The sequence below is a fragment of the Scatophagus argus genome, chromosome 16 (assembly GCF_020382885.2).
Source record: "Scatophagus argus isolate fScaArg1 chromosome 16, fScaArg1.pri, whole genome shotgun sequence".
NCBI lineage: Eukaryota > Metazoa > Chordata > Actinopteri > Scatophagidae > Scatophagus > Scatophagus argus.
The window spans coordinates 2061172-2079376 of record NC_058508.1 but is presented as its reverse complement, the minus strand read 5'-3'; the positions used below and the strand labels follow the sequence as shown (position 1 = coordinate 2079376).

General features: G+C 40.3%; 1 protein-coding gene across 4 annotated transcripts in view; it reads left to right on the top strand.

Annotated features, from left to right (window-relative positions):
- Positions 1-18205, top strand: part of si:dkeyp-72e1.9 (syntaxin-binding protein 4) — a 71737-nt gene that overhangs the window by 47038 nt on the left and 6494 nt on the right. For all 4 annotated transcript variants that reach the window (XM_046414523.1, XM_046414522.1, XM_046414521.1 and 1 more), the window contains exons 9-15: positions 4851-4957; positions 5121-5262; positions 6059-6131; positions 12727-12815; positions 15463-15559; positions 17765-17892; positions 18010-18102. In XM_046414523.1, coding sequence (XP_046270479.1) covers positions 4851-4957; positions 5121-5262; positions 6059-6131; positions 12727-12815; positions 15463-15559; positions 17765-17892; positions 18010-18102 — 729 coding nt within the window. The remainder of the gene's footprint in view (positions 1-4850; positions 4958-5120; positions 5263-6058; positions 6132-12726; positions 12816-15462; positions 15560-17764; positions 17893-18009; positions 18103-18205) is intronic.

Below are 18205 nucleotides of genomic sequence, written 5' to 3'. Positions count from 1 at the left end.
TGCTTATTAGGTTAATAATATTAGTTTAAGAAGCACAGGTGTAGTAACGCAGAGCTATTTAAGCTTCTCTCTAGTAGGTAGAGACGCATGTTGAGTAGAATCAATCTTTATTAGCTGATCTACAGTGACACAGAGTCTGACAGTTCATTGTTCACCTTGGACAAAGCTGACAAACAACTTAAGGTCCAGAAACAGCTGTCAACAGGGCCAGAGATTCCTATGTAATAATAATTATAAACATGATTTATACAGCACCTTTTAAACCTTTAAACCTTCAATATGAACCAGGTAATTAATAGGATAAAGGATAAAAGAATAATTTTTAAGCTGTGAAAAGAGGTGGGAACATAAGCGATGTGACTGTGTTGTGTCAGTACTGATACTTCACTGACCCGTGGGAACTGTTCAAGGCAGGTGATGATTGGTTAATTGGTATCAAAGCAAATGTGGCCTTTGTGTTTGTCTTTAACACGTTTGCACTACTAATGTATAGATAAGTTACTTTCAAAATGTAATATTGTCATGTCATATGGTAAGTGGAACATGTATTTATACAGTCTTATATATACATATGTTATCATGCTAAAGCTGCTAAAGCTTCAGGATTTTGAAGAGTTTTTCTGTTATCATGATTTAACTTGCAGCAGCTTTTCTGTAATTTTGATTTACTTTGCAGGACTTGCTGTGTTGCTTAGTAATAAATTTGCTAATATATAAAAATTGCAAGTCAGAGTTTAAGTTAAAGAAAGGTGGATTTTGATGAAAGGGTGGTATTTGGGGAAAATTGAGCAGTTGGTATGTTTTGTTTTTTGTTTTTTTGTTTGTTTTTTTAATTTAAGTAGTTCTAAATTGTGTCCCAATTCTAAGGCTGGATGGGTGCAATATCTAATAATACTGTCAGTAATAATATCAACATAAAGGGCACTATGCCAGAACTTCTTTCATGTCTCTCCAAAAGCACAGAATACAGTATTCTCTGTGATATGTACTGTCACCTTGACTCTCCAAGGAAATTACCATAAGGTGACAAATACAATGCAGTCAGTTCATTAAATCCTGTTGAATATTGAAGAATTCATGCTGGATTAAAGAGTGTTAAACTCTAAATTTGGTGTTGTGTTGTTTTGGTGTCAGCTCTGTTAGAGGAGTCTCAGAGTCCCAGAGCAAACATACTCCACCAAGTGTGAAGGTCATAAAGCTAGGAATCTGCTTAGGGCATCACCCTGCTGCTGCTCCCCAATCACACACACACACACACACACACACACACATACACACATACACAGTTGTATTTTCATCACTTTTGGGAACATTACATAGACTTCCATTCATTTTCTGGAGGCTTAACCACCACTTAACCATAACAATAAACATTACTTGCCTAATCCTAACCCTTACCTTAACCTAACCTAACCCGTATTTGTTATTCATTAATTATTTGTTTTATTATTTATTTATTATTAGCACTTACTATGAGACCTTCTTTTACTCATACTTACCTATTATAAGGACCCAGCATAGATTCATTCCACCGAAGACATCACGGGGGATGTACGGGAGTGTGGGGTTAGCAGACTTGCCCTGGCCCCTGTGCCAGTGCACTAAAAACCAGAACCCTGGTAAAAAATAAAATCCAATACCCCCAAGACCTAACTCTAACCTCCACCTAACCTTAAAGCAAATCCACAGCCTAATATCTAATATAATGAGTCATGTTGTGGTGACTCGCATTTTGTCCCCATAAGTAAGGTGGGTCCTCACAGTGTGACTATGTAAGCAAATTTTGTCCCCACAACTCACAATGCACATACACACACACACACACACACACACACACACATACACTACAGTGCAGAGGATTTTGTCTTCCATACTAGAAGATGCTCAAATGCTACAGGAGCAGCAGCAAAATGAAGCCCCTACCTGATGTATAGCACTTTTTTTTGATATTTTTGTTTTCAGTGGGACTAACAAATGCATATAATTTTATTCAAAATAAATCTTAAAACAGATGATCACTGTACAGCTCAGGAGGAGGAAGTATTACATTTTTTGGAGCTATTTTCACCAGTATATGAACAGACATTTGGTGCTCTAGTGAGCGTTTCCATTAACATGGTTTGGTTTTGTTCTTTTGATGCGATTTGTTGACAAAAGAAAATGAATGCTGTTTGCTTGACGTGAAGACTTCATCAGTGCAACTTGCTCCACTTTCCATTGCACTTCACTGTCATGCTATTAAAGGATAATTCTTGTTTGTTGCATCATGGAGCTCACTTCTAGTTCTAGCAAGAGCACTGAACTTGCTCTTGCATTAGCTGATCAACATCGGCTATTTCATTCATGTTTCACCATCATTGGCTCATTCATATTTAATTACCTTTAATTACCTCTAAGGCTTATGCCTGTAGAAGCTGCTGACAAGCCCCAACTGTCTCTGCATGTAGGTGGCCATACAAAAAAGATGTGGAACTGCAATCCGTAGTAGAACAACAAACTCTGGTAAGCGGTTCCAAATGATGTGTTTTATGTCTTTTGGAGTCCAAGTAGCACAAGGTTTTGGGTGCACTGAAGGTCATCATTGTTTATTTTTATGCACTACCCAAGCTTAAATGATACAGAGCTGGTTGAAAACCAGCAAAGTTTACCTTTAACAGGCACCCAAGTTGTAAAGTACTTCAGTCGTCCTTTAAATTAGACCATCATAGAGACACTCTGTAGAATTAAAATGCTTTTATGGCTATGCCAAAAATACATATGGAGAAGAAACAGAAAAAAAAGAAAAATCTGAAAATAATGATATCAATATTATTAGGGAAATCAAAATTATGATGCTCAGTGAGTGCTTACAACAACAACCTCACAATGATCGGCACATGCACACACAACAACACACAGCCTTCCTGTTCACACATATTGCAGCCTTTCTTCCTTTCCTCCAGCTTCTCTGCTTCTCTCTCTCCCCAATCCTATTCTCCTTGCATGTCTGTCCACCCACTCACTGTCAACAAGGAAAGAGGGAGAAGGGGGGCGGGGGACAAAACATACAGGAATCTGTACTTGTATTTTTATGCCTGGAGGTTCTAAGCAGTTTTTGTTGTTGTTGTTGCATGTGTCCTGCAATGTTTTATATCATTTGGATGCCAGCGAGTGCCGGTGAATCAGAAAGGGCCTCAGGGCTAAGAAAATATCCAATGATCTCTGTGGAAAGTTGTTTGAACAGTGGTTTGTACACTTTGGTACAAGATGTACAAATGGGCTTTATTATCATTACTTTTTACTGGAAATAAAAGTTACCACACTTTGTCTCTAGCACACGTTTAGATTTCTCCTGAATAAATGAAATCGGACAAAAAAAACATGAACTCCCCTCCCCCAACACAAAATGAAACGCGGTCACAAATATTTGCATGTAGACTCTTGACTGAAAATACATGAAGATACAAGAGAATCAACACAGTGTCACAGAGCATAGAATGATGTCATCCTGCTGGACACCTATGTTACTCAAATGTGCATTTCGTTTTAGCATGAAGCTAAAGACGCTTATCAGCCATCAATATTGGGGACAATAGCACTTTAAAGCTAAACGAAGGCAAAATGGAAATTCTTTTACTAAGCCACAAGACATATCAAGCTTCATATGATGCCTTTAATGCTGTCCGAAGTTGTGGTTCTTGCTTGTTCCAAAAATTCTCAAATGATCCCACTCTGAATTTTTTTTTGTTTGTTTTACACAGCATCCCAATTTTTTCTTTTTTTTAATTAGAATCAAGGTAACTAACATCAAATGTAAACATGAATGAGATAAGATAAAATGAACTTTATTGCAGAGAAATGCACTTGTCGTGACAGCTCACAAGAACAGAATAGAGTGCAAAAAGTGTGCAAAACAGTTTCAAAAATAAAAACAGTTATAAATGAACAGTTTTAAAATAAACACTGTGCAATAAACTGCTATACAGGCTGTATACATATCAGCATAGTGGTGGAAGGTGATGATTGTGGGTAAGTATTGTGCTGTAAGGACAGGGAGGAAATGAGGACTAGACTGTTGAGTTGTACAGTCAGCAGTGGGAATGAAGGACTTGTCTGCATGCTCTGAATAACAACACATCATTTAAAAGTCTGTCAACACCTCTCCAAACACACACCTCTAATCTAGCATCAGTTCTGAAAGATTTCTGGTATTTCTTTCAGCCCATTTGTCTTTTGCTGACTCAAAATCCTTAATAACAGATGGTGAATAGTAAAGCGTAGTAAGACAACGTACAACTGTGTTAGAGACACGGTAAAGCAAAGCTTCATGTCATTAAGTCTCTTTAACTCACTGAACTCTATACACTAATGCCTGGCTCTGTTACAGCAGCTACTGACACTGACTCTCTCAGCTTTCCAGTCTTGTGCTTATGGAGGCAGGTTGTCCATTTCTTTCAAATCCCAACTCTTAATCCCCCGTGTCACATAGGAAGGAAGCTCACATTTCATGCACTGTCATTGGCTGTTTGGGATGAGTCAGCTGGGGAATTATGCAGCTATGCATTTATCACATGGATGGATGGATGGATAGATAGATAGTAGTCATCTAAACTAGACAGAGTCCAAAGTGTCAGAGAACAGTGGAAACAACCTGTGACAAATGCTACACATTGACTGCACAGATTTATACAAATGGCTGACAGTGACTATACTAAGGTTGTTGACACTGGCCAATACACCCATACACACCCATCCAAGTGGACATAAATCAAGACGTTTTAGAAACCTAACTGAGCAATTAAAAGAAAATATGGAACTTGTTTGGTTCATCAGCTCAGCGTGACTCATGCTTTTGTCTCCTTGCTGTGCAGGATGGACGTCTGAGGCCTGGGGATCAGCTCATTGCCATTAATAAGGAGTCCTTGATAGGTGTGACCCACGAAGAGGCCAAAAGCATGCTGAACAAAGTCAAACTGGGGTGGGTGCTGCATAGATCTGAACTGCTCAATCAGTAACTCAGAGTGGAGACTGTGAATCTCTTAGGAGACTCACAGCCATACACACTGCCACAGTCATCCCACTCTGGAAATACTTATGTTTTGGTGTATATATATGTGTGTGTGTGTGTCTTGTCTCTCTAGCCAAGACAGTACAGTGGAGATAGCCTTCATACCAGGGAAAGGACTTTTTCCAAGCAGCACATCTCTCCACAATGGGATCCAGCGAGCTGCAGGCAACAACTACAACTCTGGGCGCCTAAAAGTCCACATCAGGTCGCCAGAGGTCAGCTGGTTTGGTTTCAGACTTCAAAAACATACCACAGCATGTCAAGGTTTTTGACATTCCGTCAGATGTTTTTCTCACATTCTTCTGTTTATTTATAATGGAACTGCAAGACTCATTTTGATATGACTTTTTAACCTAAATTTCCAGTTTAAATGTAGTTAATCATTCAATATTTCATAGAAAAAGAGTTTGTTTTTTGCATAGTGGCTTGCATATTGAATTAATATATCCATAATGGGTTTGCTAAATTAAATAATGCAAAAGTCTAAAATTATCTGCGTCGCACTCCACAATGATCTCCATTCTGTAATAAGCAGCAGTTCAGTTGATGAATTACATATGTTGTTTCGAGGATAGATAGATAGATAGATGGATGGATGGATGGATGGATGGATGGATGGATGGATGGATAGATAGATAGATAGATAGATAGATAGATAGATAGATAGATAGATAGATAGATAGATAGATAGATAGATGGATGGATGGATGGATGGATGGATGGGTGGGTGGGTGGGTGGGTGGGTGGGTAGGTAGGTAGGTAGGTAGGTATACTTTATTGATCCCAGGCTGGGAAATTGCAGGAGAAAAGCAGGTCAGGCAGACAATGTTAATACAATCATCTTTGTATGTCATCATTAGATTAGATTAGATTAGATTCAACTTTATTGTCATTACACATGTACAAGTACAATGCAACGAAACGCAGTTTGGCATCTAACCAGAAGTGCAATAAGCAGTAAGTGCCAGGTATACATACATTGATTAATTTTATTTGTTTGTTTCTTTGCAGATCTGTACAGAGGAGCCAGCCCCGGTGTCCTCGTCGTCTCCTGATATCTGTCCACCAGATATTCATATTTCAGGTAGAACAATTCACGCCTTACTAGACACATGCTCTCTTGCATTTTTTTTTCTCCTATTTATAGTCTGCCTGTCTCTACTGCTGAGAGCTGTGTGTAGGGTGCACAGTGAGCTGTTGGTGATGTTATTGGTAGTACTAAAAACCATTTCACTCATTACAGGCACTCATTTGATTTATACCAAACAACATAGCTTAATGTAACGTTCACTTACTTTGATTTGCCTTCTTATTGTCAGCAAATCCCATAAGAAGACCCAAGCCAACAATGAATATCTCCTACTATCAAGTTCTGTGTATGTGTCAAAGCCTGATATATCTTCTCCCTCTATGCCAGAGCTCCATTGTTAAGCAAAAACTGTTAAAAACACACCAGTGAGCCATACTGTTGCTGTCCAGCTCCCACAAAATACTAAATGTGGATTAATCCACCATAGAAAATAGTCAAGATTCAAAGATTCAAAGAGGTTCATTGTCATATATACAGTATCAACACAGGGTCATGAAGTACTTGGGACAAGGCTAGCAAGCAACTCCAAGTGGATATAAGATAAATAAATAGAAACCCAAATAGAATAAAAAAAGAAAATATTATATACATTATACAAACAGTATATATATGTGCAGGAAACAGTATGTACGTGTGCATGGAAACAATGTGTACATGTGCAATAACAGACCAGATGTGCAATATTGAAGTATGTGCGCAAAGTGGGTGAGGGAGATGATATGATGAGAGCTATTGGTTTAAAAGCCTAATGGCTGAGAGAAAGAAACTGGAAGTCTGGTAGTCCACTCCAGTAAGAGTCTGTGTGTGGGATCTTTGATGATCTTCTGTGCTTTTCTGAGGCAGCATGTGTTGAAGATGATTTGTCAGAGAGGGAAGTTGAAAAACAAGTGATGTGCTCTGCAGTCTTCACCACCCGCTCCAGAGACTTGCAGTCTGCGCCAGAGCAGCTGCTGTACCAGGCGGTGATGGTGCACCTGTAGAAGATGCAGAGGGCGGTAGAGCTCAGTCCAAATCTCCTGAGTCTCCTCGGGTAAAGCAGCCTTTTGTGTGCAGTTTTGACAACTGCAGTGGTCCAGCTGAGGTCCTCACTGATGTGCACATCAAGGAGTTTAAAACAGGAGACCCTCTCCGCTTCTGGCCCCTCGATGTAAATGGGGTCATGACGTCCACCCTTACACTTCCTGAAGACAATAACCATCTCCTTGGTCTTGCAGATGTTGAGAGAGAGGTAATTGTCCTGACATCATGTTTCCAGGGCACAAACTTCCTTCCTGTCAGTGGTCTCATCATTGTTTTGGATGAGACCTATTACAGTGGTGTCATCTCTAAACTTCAGGATGGTATTAGAGCTGTGCTTGGCTACACAGTTGCAGGTCATCAGGACATAGAGGAGAAGGCTGAGAGGGCAGCCCTGAGGGGCACCCGTGGTCAGTGTCAGTGTGGAAGAGGAGAAGCTGCCCACTTGCATGGGGGTCAGGTCTTGGTTTGACTTGGCCACTCCAGAGCATTCACCTTGTTGTCTTTAAACCATTTCTGTGTAGCTTTCAGTGTATGCTTCAGGTCATTGTCTTGCTGGAAAATAAATCCTCTTCCAAGTCGTAGTTCTCTTGCAGACTGGATTTCCCTACATTTTGCTGCATTCACTTTAACCTCTGCCTTTACAAGTCCTCCAGAGCCTGCTGCTGAGAAGACCCCCCCCCCCCCCCCCCTCCACAGCATGATGCTACCACCATGCTTCAGGGTGGGGATGGTGTGTTTGTGGTGATGTGCAGTGTTTGCTGTCTGTCAAACACACATGTACACAAAGAGCCTACCTTAAATTTTTTTTAATGATGGGTTTAACTGAACTCCAGGGGATGTTTGGTGACATGGAATTTTTTTTTGTATCCATCCCCAAAATTCATGGTGTAATTGTAGCCAGGAGTATTGATTAACCAGTGACTGGACCTTCCAGACACAGGTGTCTTTATACTCCAATCACTTGAGACACGGTCACTGCACGCAGGTGATCTCAGTTTTAATACTACTAGTACCAATTGGCAGGACCTCTGCTGAATTAGGTCAGTCACTTTTAAGTGGGTGAATATCTATGCAATCACTTATTTTATATTATATGTTTTTAATTAATTGACATTACTTTGTAGAAATCTGTTTTCTCTTTGACATCAAGGAGTTTTTTGGTGCATTTTCTTGCCAAAAAGCCACATTATATTGACCATGAGTCCATTTATAAAAGCAATGAAAGAGAGAAACATCAAAGGGGGAGAATAGTTTTTATAGGCGCTGTAACAAATTCTATTCCTCCTGTCTGATTAGCGTTTATGAAAAAGTTGGGTATTTTTTTTTTAAATTACTGAACCTTTTTTGAAAATGAAACAACATTTTTGTGATCTGTTTTCAAAATGCATGTCTTCAATGACTGGGCTGAGAGCCACAGACACAGGACAGTCAGAAAATGTTAAATAAGAGTGTTAAAAAAGAGGTTAAATAGCATACTGTTGGGTTTGATGTTTTCATGATGACTACAGGAAAAGTCCAGAAAATTCCAGTCTCATAAAATACTTTTTGGTGGTTGTCTGCCCTGTTGATCAGTGCTTTTGGACATCTCATTCCTTTTCACCATCATTGTGCACCCATCTATCAATGTTTACTTGTATGGTATCGTTCAATAGAATAACCTTGGAAGATTTATTAAGCACCTGCCAGATCAGTGGAGAGTTTCAGTAATTTGTCCTGATGTCCATGAAATCAGACACGTACTAAATAAACCCAGCTGACCCCAGAATGAAAAATGGGGAACATGTGCTCCCTTACAGAGGTTGGGGATTAGTTGGAGAGGAGAGGATGGGATTTAATCGAAACCACAGCACAGCAGGGGACCTCAGAGTTCACAGGAATGTGAGGATCATACAAAAGTCCCTTCTTAATGCAAGAGCTGGGGTTTTTTTTAGTGTTATGATGGATCAAACCATTTCATACTTCATCTCATCTGCATTGTTTCTGTAACAGCTGCTGTTTCAAACACCAATGACAAAAAAACCTGCACAGCTCATGCATGCTGATTAATCAGAATTTCTCTCAATAATTAACACTGATTTAGTAGTATTTAAGTAGTATGCAATTGTTACTAAAATCATCAAACCTTTAAAGCTTTTCTTAAATCTTTTCTTTCTTTTCTCCATCTGTAACGATCTGATACCTGCAGACATGCGTGTTTAGCAGCTTTTCTGGTATGATGTTTAGTATTTCATGAGGAATACATGCACGTGGCAGCATGTAAATGACTTGGAGACAAAAATCTCCCAATGTCTCCCAATAAGAAAAGGATAGGGATAATAAGTGCAACAGTTAAAAGTAGGCTGTTTAAGCTAACATGTGGGAGTTGTATTCTGAGATATGAAATATTGGGAATATGATACTGAACTGTGCAAAAGAAAAGGCTGGCTATGTAAAGCAAAGAGTTTGCTGTATTACAAAAGTCTTTATTTGCTTTGCCGTCTTCAGGCAGTATGTTGAGTTGAGTGAGGAGACTACTGATTTGACAGAGATAGAAAAAGTACAAGACAGAATAATCTGTATTCTTCACGTTTGATAATTGGATTTTTTGAAATATTTTCTTTGAAATATTTGTTATGTGATCATCTGCTGTTGCTGCAGCCCAAACAGACTGGGACAGGACACTTGAAGTGAATCATCCAATAACCATATAACCATAAGCATCTGATATGAGCGTCCTGGTAATGTCAGTTCAGGTCAGGGGGTTCCAGTCTATAACCAGTGTGGGATTAAAAAATACATGTCACGGGTCAGTTAAGTTATTGTGAGATTAAACAACATATGAATTCTAATAATAGTTTAATAACAAGCATTTGCCGGTGAAAACAATGCAATTCTAATGAATGTAAAGATAGAAATGCTTGATGTTAAAGCAGAAAGATTTCAAATCAGAGCAGCAGCTTTAATGTTAAGGGTCGCCCATGAGTCGCGGCTCAAAGCCAGCCTGTCCCAATCCTATTGGCCTGGATTACTGCAGTCAAGGTTATTTCCTAGGTGCTGTGACCACTTAGCTCTCCTCCAGGCTCTTATTGGTTAAACCAGTTGCTAGCCATGACAGATGTCAGCGGTTTGTAGTGAGGTGAGCAGATACAAATGCTGCCTTTATATGTTTTTACATTTACGAGAGCAATAGTGATTCCTGACAGTCAGTCATTTCTGTTTGGCGGTTAGGATTACGAGGAGCAAGAATATGGCTTTGTTAAGCTACAACAGTAAAATCCAGCTCAAACATTAATGCATTAGTCATAATAATCAAATGGGGACATTTTACTTTCACTTTTAATACTTTGAGTACATTTTCCTGATTATACTTACATATTTTTACATAAATAAGCACTTAAGAAACATTTTTAATGTGGGACTTGTAAAAAACAAGTATTGTGTACAGTGCTGTATTGGTATTTGTATTGGTGAGTACTTTCTTCACCACTGTAGGAGAAGTAATTTGAAAGAATATTGAGTATATCACCAGAATTAACTCCAAAATATTTAAGTCATTTCACATTCCCATATGCCTTGATAAATATGGCAGGTTTAATATTGCTCTATAATATTAAGATTAAGTTTATTGATGATTTGCATTTGTGGTTTTGAACATATTACGTGCAGTTCATCCTTTAAGGTATCCTCTTGTAAGTCTTGTATCCGATCCTGTCTCTGTTTAACCCTCCTTTTGTCAAAATTGTTTTATTTAATATCTCCAGTATGGAAATTGGAAGTCGGACTCAATTCTTTAAGTGTGTCAGTTTAGCCATAATTAAAATGGGTGCACAAAGTATGTAAGTGGTAAATGGACTATATTTCTAGAGTTCCTTCCTTGTCTGATTGACCACTCAAAGTACCTTTAGAACACCAGCCAGTATTCACTCTTTCACACACACATTTATATGACATAAGGTGCCACCTCCTCATTAGGGGCAATAACCATTCACACATACAATCATACTGACTGAATACCCAACCCTCTGGTTAGTGCACAACGGCTCTACCTGAGCACAGCCACTTCCTGTGTACAGCTCTATTGTATCATTAGTCAGGCTGCACCGGGACTCTGAGAAAAAAAGAACTGCTTCTGTGTCCGTCTGTGTAAAGCAGAAAACTTTGTGCATAACTCGAAATTCACACACCGTGTGTGGTCCTTGAAATTTTGGTCACGATTTACATCCAAAAGCAGGAACAAAATTCATTCTTGTACCTTCAGTGTGTGTCTATGTGTAACCTCAGTGTGACAAACGTTCACATAGCCACTTTCTTTGTGTCACCTCGCTATTGGTAACTTTTGTGCAATAGTTTTAGACAAAAAATTATGTCTTAATTAAAATCTTATTTTTGAGTGTGTAAACATCAAACCTCAAAATGGGGACAAAATAGAAAACACCACAATGATGGCTGATTGCTAAAGACCTACAGGTTGGAGAAGCGGCTTGTGATCGGAAGGTCGCTGGTTCAATTCCCCCATTGGACAGGCAGGAAAAATTTGAGTGTGGTGGAGTGATAATGTCCCCACCCCTCCATTAGCTGACTGATCTCTTGAGCAAGGCACGTAACCCCCAATTTGCTCCCTGGGTGCTTGATGCAGCCCACTGTATATGTATATATATGTATATATATATATATATAGCATATGGGTTTGATGTGGAATAATTTATGTATTTTTTATACTAGAATGGCAACAAATTGTATGATGTGGGGTGGTGTTTTGGAGTAACCAGGGTTTAAAGTACGGCTGTTGTCACGACAGCAGGTCTGTCAATCATCACCATCGGTCAGGGGTGGGGGAGTGGTACAAATCCTTTGGGTGGTATGAGGAGGAGGTGGAGGGTAGTCAGTGAAATCAGATCATCTAGTAAAAGGGGGTGTGCAGACACACAGAGGAATGCTTCCCACTGGCATGGCAGGCAGACTCACAAATCTGGGACAGACAAACTCATCAAATTAATATTAGGCATTGGCTGCCTGCCCTCCCCTCTCCCACTGTTTTCCCTCACTCTCATCTATATAATCATCCACCTTTCCTCCACTCCTCTCTTTTTAATCATCTGCTTTTCATCCTCCCACCCAAACACGCTCACCTCCCTTATCAGCACAACCACTCACTTCCACCAAATCCACCGAGAGTATCTGTCCCTCCGCTCTGATATTACAGATTATCCAATGATATTTCTCCTCCTGTTGTTTACTAGGTGTACTGTTGCCTCACATACTCTTTTCATTCCATTTAAAGCCGCTGCTTCAGCCTCTCATACAAATAATGTATGCCCAACACGGCCATGTTCTTTCAACTCCTGACTCCTGCTCAAAGCGATCCTCCCTGTTTTGATCTGTTAGGTTTGTCGTTGTTGAAGTGAATGCTGTGTGTTTGTGAATGTCTGTTTCTCTGTCCAGTGTCTGTAAGGCGTTTCTTTCATATCTGTGTGCCCAGAATCTGTGAAAATCTGTTTCCCGAAAGGGATAATAATCTAACTAGCTAACTTGACAACGATAGATTTTATTCTTCTTTTCTTCTCCCTCCTTTCCTTTTCTCTTCTTCTAGGATCAACCAGCCAGAGGTCACCAACAGGGACTAAACCCAAGATAACGCTGGACCCTTACATACGCCTCAAATCAGACAAATTAGACCTGGTGAGTCCAGTCCTTGTTTCAGAGAACTTACTTTAGAGCTGATTGTGATTGTTTGATTTATTGGATTACATCTCTGTGGTGATAAAATAAAGTCAATAACAAAGTAATGAAATTTAGAACACAGGTAAATAACCTGTTTGTGTCATTAGTCCAATGCTGTAGTAACTGAAGCAGCCACTGTGTATCATGCATGGTAGCCCTTACACTTTCACAGGGCAACACAAACACAGCCACATAAATACATTTTTTAATTTTACAATAAGAATAACATATAAGTGTCAGGCTGGGGCTCGGAGCAGAGACTCGATTGTCAAAAGTTCAGACTTTATTAAAGACGTCTGAGAAAACCTCTTGGCAGAGTGAAAACAAAACAATGAGGCTGTGGAAATAACCTAACGTGTTCTTCCCTAGAGGAGAACACACGGCTATGAAACATTAACAATGATAAGAGGAGAAGAGGAAACAACGACTGGCTATGAAATTTTACAAAACAAAAGACGCTCTCAGAGGAGGAATAATTCAACAATCTAAACAAATAACTAAGAACAAAAAATCTATCTGAACTAACAAAACAATTATATCTACAACTAAAAATCACTCTAGAAAGAGGAAAACCTATGACTTACTCTTACTGGAAAACTAAACTGAGCTATAGAAGGTACAACAAAAACTCATTCTCAACAGTGAGCTCACAGGACAGAATCCTGTGGCCGTGACAAGGAGAGCAGGTGTGATCACACGGGGACGAAACACACTGGAACAAGACAAGGGGAACGCAGGCTGTTTGAACACATGAGGGTAATGGGAAACAGGTGGAGCCAATCAGGTAATCGGGAAGACAGTCAGACTGGAGACACATGAGGAAGGGCAAGTGACCTGAAACCAGAGGAGAGTTACTCTTCAAAATAAAACAGGAAATGACGAGACAAAAAACCCAAAACAAGACAATACCTCACCGCGGTGTGACAATAAGCTGCTGTAAGTATGTTGGACCTCCTTATCAGTTGTTAAGTGTGTAATGTAATTCTTGAATGAAATAAACAAATGAATCAAACAACAATCCTGACTGCTGACCCCTGCGTGTACTCAGTTAATGTAACGTTAATGTAACCTGCCATTAAAATTCAGATCTTGAGGAAAAGTCGGGACCATGAAGAGGAAGAAGAAGAACTGAGAAAGGGTTGAGCTCTGGTGACTCACTGTGCAGACCCGTATGGCAAACTGTGCACTCGTTTTATTTAGGTTCTTAGAGAAACTCCACGAAACAAGTTTCCACTGATGATGCCTCTCGTTCTGATTAGCTCGCTTGCAGCTTTTCTCACAGTTAGCACTTTTTTCCGAGTTCTCTACCCATCTTATTATTGATCTTTCTCTCACAGTCTCTCTCCACACTTCATTTGTACATTACTTTTACTCTATCACTACATTCTCTCCCTGTCCCCCCTCTCACCCCTGTCCCCCAGCTTCACACCTCCCCTGCTCATGGCTGTCCTCTGACTTGTTCTCTGAATTTCTGCCTCTGCCTTCTGTACAGTTTTGTTACCCTTATGTGGCTCTGATTTTAATTTTTTCCAAATCCCATTCGGACGTAGGTTGACCCTAATCTACCAATTTATTAATGGGATTTAAGGGACAGAGAGAGTTTAAATGTTGAATACAGGCGCAGTTGTCCCCTGATCTGTTGGCTCCTTTGAAAAAGAGACAGAGTGTGATGGATTATGGATATTTTTAGCTTTGAGAGCTACTGTAATAGGTGATGAAATGTCACAAAGGACAAAAAGCTCATGAAATGAGAAGCCAACAGTTTTAAAGATTGAGTAGAGTACATTGCTTGTTCATTAAATCAGAGAGCGGTGTGGTTTATACATACTACAGTGTGTCCATCTTGTTTAAGATTTAGACAGCAGCTGGCTATGACAGGGACTGTTGTGCAAAGGCTGCTGTAGAAAGGTCAGCCTCTGCACATACTTTTACCATTGGTCTGTATTGTTAGAAAGAAAGGAAGACAGACACACAGACAGAAGGAGAAGAAGAAAGACATTTCTTCTGTTTGGGGGTCTCTTCCTTTCCTTTCTAATGCTCAGTTTTATTGAAACTGTTTCAAAGAGGTGTCTTATGTCCATTTTGGAGACTGCGGTTTGTGCTGCTGTTGAGCCATCATGTTATACTGACTTCTAATGTTTTGCCTATAAGACATGTCTATCAACAGCTGTCTGTAGAAAAACCATAACCTTGCATGTGTGAATATGTGTGGACAAGATTTAAAGACATACATACGCTATAAAGACATGAGTATCGGGACAGCTGACTTTACACCAAGGGGGACTTTAAAGACGTTGTAGTCTAAATATACAGACAGCTTCTATAGCAGCTTCCCCTCTTCTGGGAATGCTTTCCACAAGGGAGTGTTTTGGGTGTGTTTCTGTGGGAATTTTTGCAATAGTGAATGTCCACTGATGTTGGACAAAGAGGCCTGGCACGCAATCTCCGTTCCAGTTTATGGATGGGGTTGAGCTCAGGACCCTGAAAAACCCCCATCCCAATACTTTTGTACATATAGCGTATTTCTGCTCCAGAACAATGCTGCAATGGCACCATCCTAAAAATACGTCTTTGTGTTGCATTTCTTTCTGTCTCCGTCTCTCAGGCTTTGTCCTTTCTCGGGTTGGACGTCACAGAAGAGAAGAGGAAAAAGTTGAGACAGAGTCTGACCACAGACCCACAGGGCACTGTGGCTTATGGAGGTGAAGCGCATGTACAGAAACACACACGCACACACACACACACACACACATACTTCTAGCTGTGTCAACAGCAAGGTGAAATATCTGTGTTGAAATCCTGTCATATCACAGGCTGCATGTCAGTGGCTTGCTGTGTCACATGTCACATGGCGTGAGCACGAGGTCGCTCTGTGTCTGTTGTGTCGGTCGCAGTGCAGGGTTTCAATACTCCACAGCATTAACTCTCATTAACAACATGAGTCGGTTCTTACATATATGACGAGAATATGACTAAACTAGTAATTACTTTAAAATATCAGGTTTGAACCAATTAGATGTAACACATGGTTGAATGAATCTCAACACAGTCCACACAGCCTAATCCTTATATATAGAATATATATAGAAATGATGTCTTCAGTACCTCTGTTCACTGCATGTAATTTGCCGGGTGTTGCATGTGTGTGTTCAACTAAGGATGGGTCAAATGCAGAAGACGAATTCAGTGTGTGTATGTAAAAATATATATACTGTCAATAAAGCTGATTCTTCTTCTTGATTGACAAGTTAACATGACTTTAAAGAGGAATTCCTGTATTTTTGAAACAAGCCCTATATATACTTAAATACTTTGGTGTGTACATGACTCATACATACTAAAAGTTAAAAGTGAGAACTGGTCCAGGAGATTGTTTCAGTCAGCAGCATGGCTGTAATGGCTTCAATGTAATCCTTTGGGGCAACTGTGACCATCAAAGTAACTGTGTAAGACAATTACTGTCAAGATCGGGCTCAAGCAGGACTCAGATGCAGAGATAGTTGCACAACTGCTGACTTTATTCGTATTCTCTGTCTTGAGTTTCTCACACAGAGTGATAAAACAATAGGCTATCAGATTACCTGTGGCAGTCTTCCTTAGAAGAAGCGCAGCTATGAAATCTACTAGAGAGAAAATAAAAGAGCTATTAAGATTACCGAGGGAAATATCTACTCTATCTACAACTGAAAACGCTCCCATAGGAGGAAAGAATAACTAACAATAAACTAACTGGAGAACCAAAAATGACTCGCAAAGCTGAGGACACAACTACTATCTACAAAGAGAACTACTAACGAACTAAAAATCACTCCTAAGGAGGAAAACAAAAGCAAAGCTCAAAAACCTGACACTATTCTATGGACTAAAGAGATCTAAGCTATGAAATTACAACAGAAAATCACTCTGTAACAGAGGCTAGAACAGAAAGGCGATCGAAGACTGATTTCGTGGCTGTGGCGAGAATAAAGCTGGAGTGAATGCACAAGGACGAAACACACTGGCACAAGACAAGGGGAACGCAGACTATTTGAACACAAGGGATAATGGGGAACAGGTGGACACAATCAGGTAATCGGGAAGACAATCAGACTGGAGACACAAGAGGAAGGGCAAGTGACCTGAAACCAGAGGAGAGTTACTTTTCAAAATAAAACAGGACGAGACATAAAACCAAAACAAGACAATACCTCACCGCGGTGTGACAACTAAAGTAAAGTGAGTGACATATTTTGTCATTGGAGGGAACTCACTCCAACGAAATTTGTTCTCTGCATTTAACCCACCCAAGTGACGTGCACACACACACAGCAAACCCAGGGCAGTGGGCGACCGCGTGCAGCGCCCGGGGAGCAGTGGGGGTTAGGTACCTTGCTCAAGGGTACCTCAGCCATGGACACCGGGACGGGGAATCGAACCAGCGATCCACCGGTTACGGGTCCGACACCCTAACCGCTGATCCACGACTGCCCACTACATCTAAAACCTCATTCCAATCCTCAAATTTTCTTTCTCTGGTATCAAATCAAAATTCCCTCGGGCACATTGCTTCTCAGATGGTTTGTGTCATGATTGTCTGTGTGGCAAGACTCCCTCGTTTCCTCCATTTTGCATTAATAAAGGTAACAACAGTAGCCTAACTTATTGACAGGAAAACAGAGCATCCTGATGGACAGGGCATTTTAGAAACACAAATGAAATCCCAGTCACTTGAAGTTGAGAAACAGTTATCCTAGCAGCAGTGAACTCCAACTGATGACATGTTTAAAACATGATCGCAAGACCGTCACCATACTTAACACCACAATTTAGCAATACATAATACCATCATTTATTTACCTCATTAATTGCACTCTTTGCTTTACATCAATAACAAACATTTTTCTCTGTGCTCCTCTGTCGACTCTCAGACTTTGTAGAGGCAACGCGAAGCGTCTTCCAGGAGAACCTGGAGGAGCTGGGTTTGGGGGCGGGTCCCTTCATGTTTTCCTATCACGAAGCAGCCAGTTTGATGGACACGTCGGCCTTCCACTCCCCTGTAAGCAGTCCTCACAGCCTCTCACATACAGACATGTAGCTTCATTTGTTGTCATGAAGGTACCCTGTAAAATATCCCTAATGAGGTGTGACTGTGTGTGTGTGTGTGTGTGTGCAGACATATGAATCAGAATGCAGCTACAGCAGTGAGGAGATGGAGCAGTTTCAGACAGAGGTGAAGCAGCTGCAAACCCAGATGAAACAGCTCAAGGTGAACACACACACACACACACACACACACAAAGGTTTACAGCAAAAAGTTTAAAACCGAGCTTTGCAATGGTAACATGTACACTGTAATCCCTTTCTCCCTC